The sequence below is a fragment of the Tremella mesenterica genome (genome assembly GCF_000271645.1).
Source record: "Tremella mesenterica DSM 1558 unplaced genomic scaffold TREMEscaffold_5, whole genome shotgun sequence".
In the NCBI taxonomy this organism is placed as follows: domain Eukaryota; kingdom Fungi; phylum Basidiomycota; class Tremellomycetes; order Tremellales; family Tremellaceae; genus Tremella; species Tremella mesenterica.
This window is the reverse complement of record NW_006711229.1, coordinates 430,107-437,970: the sequence shown is the minus strand read 5'-3', so window position 1 is coordinate 437,970 and position 7,864 is coordinate 430,107. Positions and strand designations below refer to the sequence as shown.

Here is a 7,864-nt window from a genome sequence, read left to right as displayed (position 1 = left end):
AATGTCTCACTAGGACAGGGTACTCGTCGGGAGACTACGGTGTCACGGACGTCGAACAACTATCTTCTGGCAGACCGACGGTCGACGAACCTCGGCTAACTTGATGCTCCTGAGTCGAAGTCTCACCCAACCGAGAGGGCGCAGACGTCGAAAGGAGTGTAACTACGGCGTACTTCGGCGTAGTTACTCTAACTGGGGTTTTGTTCTACTGATGGCGATGTATCTCGAATTGTATATAGCTATCTCTATCTGTTTTTCACTACTGACAACAATCAAGGATCGCTGAAGAACTTCAGCGATCTTCTCAGCTAATATTATCTACTCCTCCTAGACATTCATCCAACCCTCTCGCGCTTTGACGTACTTCAACGCACTTCGTCCAACTTCCCCGAGCCCTCGGCCATCCTCTTCCTCCTTCGACTAACTCCGCCTAACATCGCCGCACTTCTGCTCCCATTGTCCCTACTTAGCCTAACTCCGTCTAACTTCGCTGTACTTCTGCTCCCATTGTCCCTACTTAGCCTAACCCCGTCTAACTTCGCCGTACTTCTGCTCCCATTGTCCCTACTTAGCTTAACTCCGTCTAACTTCGCCGTACTTCTGCTCCCATTGTCCCTACTTAGCCTAACTCCGTCTAACTTCGCCGTACTTGGCGTCAGAAGTCCTGAGTTACGTGTAGAGTAAAGAGGTTAAGGCGTGATGGGGTTTTGATGGCCAAAGGAGGGTCATTGTTGGTGGAGTAATCGAGGTGTCGCGACGTAGTTCGTGACATACGGCTAACTTCGCTGTAGTAATACGTCGAGTGGTAAATGACAAGGTGATTGTCGAAGAATTGCGGCTAACTTCGCCGTAGTGTGTCGGACTGCTCGGTGGTAGCTCTCCCTAACTCGATGGTTGTAGCTACTGAATATATCTCTCCCTACTGACAACAATCAAGGATTGCTGAAGAAGTTCAGCGATCTGTAAACTATCTATACTTCCCTTCTCTTCTCATAGAACGTCCCTCAAATCCTGCACAGCCTCCAGCTCAGTCCTCTTCGCTCAACTTCGCCCTTCCTTGCCATATCCCCAATACCCTACTCCACTCACTTCGACTAACTTTGCCTAACTTCCCCTGCTCTGCTCTCCCTCGGTTCCCCTCCGCTAACTTCGCCGTAGTTCTCCGCTAGGCGGGGTGTAACGGTACTGGAAACACGATGACTAGGTCGCAGGTTGGGTCGAACTCGATGGATGTCTCGTAGAAGTCTAGGGGCTCTGGTGCTACTGGATCGTGTCTCCTCTGCAATCGATGTAGCCAAAGAATGATATTGAAGAATCAGCAAAGTTGGTACTTTGCTGATTGTACTATATACTGTCTACAAGTGTCTGTGTCCTCTTCTCAGTCCTACTGCAAGCGTCTATGTACATACTCGGACAGGTGAAAAACCGCTTTTGAGCAAACCCAGTGGGGAAATCTCGAAAAGGGAAAACCCGTCCCTACCTACTGCAGCACTGCCTCCAACTCTCGCCGTTCTCTTTCCTAATCCGTCGAACTCGATGGAGTTCTTCTCGATTCGTTGTTACTCCGTAACACGGGGTTATCGTGACAAATTCCCTCTAGGTTTTTGTAACTTCGCCGTAGTCGGTCTCAGTGGTTCGGGTGGTGGTTGATGATGGATGGTGGTTCGGTGATGGTGAAAGGAGGGTGGGTGATGGTAGTTGTCAGGTGTTACGACGTGGTTCGTGACACATGTCGTAGTTAGTTCCCCGACAAGTACCCTGTCTCAGTGAGACCTTGACGCCCCAGTACGACTTAATTAGCCAAGGTTTATCGTCCGTTAGTCAGTAGGGAAGAAGAATCGACATTTGTGACAGTACTTGTACAATATTATTCGGTGCGTTTCGTTTTGTGATGACAACAATCTCACTCGTTCTATGAAACTTACTCAATATGGTGGGAAATCATATTGGACATACATAGACTATCACCTCCTTAGACCATCTAGCTTTTTTTGGCAACCATCAAAGGTGAATCATCCTTTCTCACGAGGTAAGAAAGAAGACGCCCTAATCCAGGCTCCGCTCGACAACGTATAGAAACCAGAACCAGAGACATCTTCCCACAAGTCTCCAATTTATCGCTTATTGTTCTATTTCAAGCCCTCATTTTTAATACCAAGTACTTACTTCCGACGTCAACTGGACTTTCAGAATGAGTGATCAACTTACTACGTCGATGCAAGGTGGTGCCGATGAACATTCCGCCGCCTCAACTTCTTGTGGAACTGCTGTCATCCGTGATCATACAGATGTTGTGCTCCCAGAAGCCGATTCATCTCAGGGACCATCTGTGGTTCCAAGACCTTCTATGGACCCTATCGGTCTTGACTTAACTGAGTATACTAGATCCTGGTGCCGTTATCTCGAAAGTACTTCGGTGTTCCCGGTGATGGTAAGCAAAGATGAGACAGGAAAGATAATACTCTCCCTACAGTATGAAGGCACAACATACATAGTCCCTATCCCAAAAACGGGAGGCAACGTGGCCTTCCTTACGAAGCATTCCTACACTCCGGATGAGCCCACAAAAGCAGTGTGTCAAGCTCTGTTTCACATGAAATCCAAAGTGCATCTTATGGGAAGATTAAACAAGATGTATAGAGGAAGTGTGAAGTTGATGGAGGATAGTGGCGTGGCCCAAAAATATGATGATGGATTGGATGGGCAAACATCATGGCAAAGAGTTACAAGTGATATATGCCTGTCAGGTTTGGCACAGCTGGTAGAGAAGGACAAGCTTCTTCACTGGTGCTCTCCAAATGGGGTCTCAACAACCTCTCAATGAAGTCCTACTGAGTTCAAATGACCCGTCACATTGCTGAGGAATGCATATCATGGAGGAGAGACGTTCTCGCACACTATAATCTGGGACGGGAAAGTGATTGTGATACACAGTGTCTTCAACAAATGCCACATTGTGTCATATGCTATAGTGTCACGACCAGTGCTTATAGCAAGATCGACTCTCACTAGCAGAGTTGATATTGAGCCTTTTAGGACGGTTTATGATCGCGGGCTCGCTACCCGGTCATGACATATAGTCTATCAGCTACATTTCTCCCGATCTACCTCTACCCCATCGTTTGACCTTTCCCCACTTTCCTCCTTGTTCCCAACAATCGTCCTGCCATCTTTCCCAATCTCTCTCCTTCCTCCTCGATTGCCCGTCTGTTCCTTCCTCCGACTCTCCAGCTCCCCTCTCTATCTGCTGATATCTCAACGCATCCCTTGCCCTAGCCAGATCCGCTTTCTCGTTGATCCATATCAATCTACCGGGAGGTGGAGACGCTGTCGAGCTGATTCCCATCTTCATCATCCCGGGCCAAGACCTATGTCCAGTCCATGGTTTTCTACCGCGGAATAATCTCCCTAGAAAGTACATTCGTCTCATAGCTAGCTGAGGTAATCCTCGGGGAAAGTGGGGATAGCGATACGAGAATATCCTGCCGAGCCATGTAGGTTGTTGTTGATGGGGAATAGAAGAATGAATGTGAGCTTGGTCGGCTAATTCGGATAAGAGAGGTAAGTGTTGACTATATTTTCTACCACCGGCATTGAGGGCGACGCGCCTGACTCGTCGTAGTATACGGAGACCGACGTAGGAACAGAGGAAGGCTATGCCTATGGCTGTTCCGGAGACAATGAAGAAGGCCTGAGGATGGCTTTCGAGACGGGTCAATAACTGAAATGTCAGTGAAGGGCATCACAACGGAGAGTAAGGGACTGACGTTCATACCGAAAAAACCCGCGACCAGGGCACCAGAGGTGACTCCCAAGGTGATGATGGACACTTTGATATCAAGTGCTAGGAGAGCGTTTCGACCCGAATCCAGCATCAGCTCGGTGATCTCTTGAGTAGACTGCATGTTTGCCTGATCATTAGATACTACACTTGGTAAAGAGGTTATCAAACATACGACGGTGGTATCAACTTCAGATACGATCTCTTCTACTTGTTTTTGAAAGCTCTCGAGCAGAAGCTCCAGTTGCTCATGATCGTGCAGAGCGCGAGGTTTCCCCTGAGCTCGGGAAGTGAGATACATCGCCGAAAGGTCCTCATCTGGCACATCAGCTCGGCTCGGAGCAACATAATATTGTGCGGTAGAGATTCTGTTCCAGCCTCACGCCTTCTGCTCCATTCGAGGTGATCATATCATCGTAGAAGCCCTAGCCAGTGTGAGAGTTCGGACGTCCCCCTGTAATCCCAAATCATTCAGGTATGTTAGGCAGTGTACAATTACATAAGCAGTGTACAAGCAAATCATCACTCACCAGAATCCAGTAGCTCATCCACTGCTCTTTTAACGTATCTCGCACGGGACTGAAACCCGACTACCCTCCTGGAATAGTGTAAAAGCTTCTTGAGGTTCTCGCGGTTTATGTCATCTTCAAGATCGGCCAAAAGCTGCTGAACTATCCGTCTGCAGTAGGCCATCTCCTCTTCCAACGCATTGGCTGTGGCGACAAGGATGGACTCCAATGCTCTGACAAGTCAACTCGGATCTCTGAGTGAAATATATCCGAAGTATCAAAAGACGCCAGCGTCGAGCTTTGCCAAAATCGGTCACTTAAGCTGGGGCAGAAAGTGGGCGGCGAGTGTGATCAAAAACCCACCGATGTTCATATGGTAACTCAACATCCTCATCACGAACTTCATCCCCACACCTGGTGGACAACCCAGTCCGGATGTTCTTCTCTAAATGCCACTTGAATTTTCTCTGAACCTCACTCTCTACGGTCCCCGCAGTGTCGAACACGATGACCCGGTCGGGCTTAATCAGCGCTCGAATGTGTAAGATGGAGATAAGGATGCATGATTTTCGAGTGAGTATGAGAGGAACCAGGTTTGGTGCTAAAGAGTCAAGTTTGCGCAGGTCACGAGGCTATTCGTCAACAGAGGGCCGATGATGGCGAAGCTCCGAGACTCTAGAAATGGGTTTTTGAACCACCAGGATAGGGATAGATGGACTTACGTCCAGGTCGTGTTCCTTACACAGCTCTGATTTCTTATATCTTCCTTCTTCAGCCGTCCAGTTCCCTTCGACATCAAGGACGGAACCTATCCGATCAGCTCCCTATTTTCCGCATTCCACGTGTACACAAAACCTCGCTTCAAGCAGTAGTGATCGTGGGTGAAGAAGAGAGGAAGTGATTGGTTCAGGTTTCACTGAGTGGTGGAGTACTGATTCAGATGACTGTATTGAAACTGACATCGTAAACTCAACTCTCCTGCTTTATCCATTAAACTCTCGAACATTTTCATCTTCTTCTCCTTCTGCTTACCGTCATCTGCCACGGCGCCGCCGCTTCCTGATCGCTTGGCGGAAGGCGGAAGGGAGAGTCTCGTCTGAGTGGCCTCTGCCGACGGAGGGAACGAATGGGTGTAAAAAGAGGTACTAGAGGTACTTCGACGGGAAAACAGTGACCGCCTTTGTCCCCTTTGCATGATCGGGGTTCGGGGCCGGAAAGTTGAAGGACCGGCGAGGGAGGGGATCGAAGGAGAACGATGACATGATCGACACAGTGTTCGAAGGGTACAGGCGGACGACATGGGGATGATAACCTAGCCTGATGTCGATGACAGTTCCAAGTAGTAGTTGGTGATATGACTGACAGAAAGTGAAATCGAAGGTTGTTTCGAAAAAAAGTTGGTGTGCGGCAAGATCCGGAGTGAAAATGGGAGGATCGAATAATCTGCGATCGGGGGAAATGATGACATCGTCAGTGGTTCTGATGACGAGCACGACTATATTGATGACGAGTACGACCTATATGACGACCACGACCACTGTGACATTCTTACCCTCTATTTCTCCGTCTGATCTATCTGTTTTGGCGCTTGGTGGATATACCTGAATCGTCGGTGTGACCGGGACACTTTCCGGAGAGAGAGATGGACGTCGAGTTACCTGCCGACGATGACGGTGAGTTCTCCTTGTCGCTGAACACTGAAGTGGACTCATGCGTCCAGCTGTTCTCACCGCAATGATAGATCTCATGCGAAGAGTATCACCCCGAGAATCCGTCCGTGTACTCGATATGCTGAGCGAACTTCAACCTGAGCTCGCCGATGACCTAGCGGGTCATTTCGATATCAAACTAGATTCTGTAAAAGATGAAGATGGGGATTATATCCAATGTGACTATAATATGGTCGGGACTTCGTATAGGTGAGTTACCAAAACTCTTCCCCACATGCACTTTTTGATGATCAGATCTCCTTGGTCAAACACTTATCATCCCGCCATACCTGACGCTCCCCTTCCATCGCCCAGACTCAGGGAGTTGGAGTTGGTTCTGAACAAAGCTTTCAAAGTCTACACTCAGATGTATTTTGGCGGAGGGGTTTGTAGTGTTTTCCTGTGGGATTTGGAAGAAGAGAAACCTAGAGATATGGGTTTCGCTGGTGCTGTCGTTATCACAAGTCGTGAGTGAGCGGAGTATTTAAAGATGTTACTCTCTCGACTTCCCTACCAGTGATTCAACAACATGTTTCCAACGAGAAAATTTTCCCTATCCTAGAGAGTGTGTCTCCAAGCTATCACGTAACCTCTATCTCCCAGTGCAGGTGATTTCGTGATGATCCGAGATTCTATGTGAACGCATGATTTGTTTTATCAAAGAGAGGATTTGTCCAAGCTCATTACAGCTCCACCTCCCACGGACGCCGTAGACATGCGATGGGATTCTTTCCACGTCTTTGAATGCCACGAAAGAGGTCGTTCAGCGAAATACAAACTTACTTCGACCATTTCAGTCTTTCTCAAAGCTACTTTGGCTCCTGTCGTCGTGGATAAAGTCACGTCGGAGAATGAGGGTGAAGCGAATTTATGTGCACATACAGCTCGGCAGGTGAGTCAATCCTCAGGTCTCATCTGTCCATCCGCCAGGACTTAATCACCTAATAATTTTTGCCGTAGACAAATCAACTAGGAGTATCAAATATATCATCACGTCGACACAGTTTGCTACTCAATAAATCAATAAGAGCTGATCACAAAGGCGGAATACGATTATCTTCTCACTACACCTCAAGGACATGTGGCCAATATAGGTCGTATGGTGGAAGATATGGAGTAAGCGATCATCCTCCTTTACTTCGTCCTCTCCTTCAAGACCACCTATTCACATATCGAAGCATGTACTCGTCTCTCATCCTCTCGTGCTCTTCGAGTCTCTGCTTCTCAGGCCTTAGCCTTTCAAGGAATCACTGTTGCCCTGCAGTTTTCCGTAAAGCGATAGATGAATTCTTCTCCTAGAATTGCCTCCGACATTGTCGTAATGCCCAGGATCAAGTACTGACACGAAGGGGTAAGATGCGCAACTCCCTCTCTTCAGTACAATTTGAGAAGCCCCGATATGTACTTTCGGAATTACGATCTTCTTCTGTTCAACGGGCAAGAAATACACAAGCCATGTTCGCCGCAGCGATAAATGAAAGACTTGGGGTTCGTCGGATGACATGATGAGGTGAAAATCTATTTGTGTTTGATTCCTACATTCTGTATGTATCTCATCTTAGCATGCATCATTCATCACCTTCTCTCTTTACACCTCATCTTCGAGCATAGGTACCTCGATGGACTTACCAAACCCTTGGATAAAACTTGTGCCATGGGCACATTCCTTTCTCACTGTAGATCGAGATATTAAGATTCCTGAAGATCTTATCGACCGTCCTCGTTATCCATTCTGAAATGTATTGGCTTCACTGCCTCGAGATTCCCCTTCGCTAAATTCCTCTGAGGGTCCGATCTCTGACAGAGTTCGATCCGTCGATCGAGAAATTTCTCGGGTCGTCCCTTTCTCCCCAACGTCCGAAACG

General features: G+C 47.9%; 3 protein-coding genes across 3 annotated transcripts; 2 read left to right on the top strand and 1 right to left on the bottom strand.

Moving 5' to 3' along the window:
* Window positions 1-2,191: 2,191 nt before the first annotated feature.
* On the top strand, window positions 2,192-2,824 carry TREMEDRAFT_62207 (uncharacterized protein; the record flags this gene model as incomplete). The annotated part of the gene is made up of 2 exons (XM_007004557.1): window positions 2,192-2,431; window positions 2,474-2,824. The coding sequence occupies 2 exons, from the start codon at window positions 2,192-2,194 to the stop codon at window positions 2,822-2,824; spliced, it is 591 nt and encodes a 196-aa protein (XP_007004619.1).
* Window positions 2,825-3,035: 211 nt separating this feature from the next.
* Window positions 3,036-5,650, bottom strand: TREMEDRAFT_73823 (uncharacterized protein). Its single transcript, XM_007004754.1, has 7 exons — window positions 5,251-5,650; window positions 5,013-5,098; window positions 4,654-4,922; window positions 4,312-4,523; window positions 3,957-4,099; window positions 3,768-3,911; window positions 3,036-3,721 (listed from the first exon to the last, which is right to left on the bottom strand). Exons 1-7 carry the CDS (start codon window positions 5,588-5,590, stop codon window positions 3,089-3,091), a joined length of 1,827 nt encoding a protein of 608 aa, XP_007004816.1. The 5' UTR covers window positions 5,591-5,650; the 3' UTR covers window positions 3,036-3,088.
* A 282-nt stretch (window positions 5,651-5,932) lies between these two features.
* Window positions 5,933-7,119, top strand: TREMEDRAFT_62205 (uncharacterized protein; the record flags this gene model as incomplete). Its single annotated transcript, XM_007004556.1, has 5 exons — window positions 5,933-5,963; window positions 6,011-6,209; window positions 6,255-6,466; window positions 6,689-6,891; window positions 7,042-7,119. The coding sequence occupies 5 exons, from the start codon at window positions 5,933-5,935 to the stop codon at window positions 7,117-7,119; spliced, it is 723 nt and encodes a 240-aa protein (XP_007004618.1).
* Between the last annotated feature and the right edge of the window lie 745 nt (window positions 7,120-7,864).

Bases quoted from the DNA above. Each gene is read 5' to 3' on its own strand.
- TREMEDRAFT_73823 (XM_007004754.1), bottom strand. From the start codon at position 5,590: ATGTCGTCCGCCTGTACCCTTCGAACACTGTGTCGATCATGTCATCGT. The intron at 4,923-5,012 runs GTAAGTCCATCT...GTTGACGAATAG, and splicing joins GTAAGGAACACGACCTGGAC to CCTCGTGACCTGCGCAAACT. The intron at 4,100-4,311 runs GTGAGTGATGAT...CTGATGTGCCAG, and splicing joins GGATGAGCTACTGGATTCTG to ATGAGGACCTTTCGGCGATG.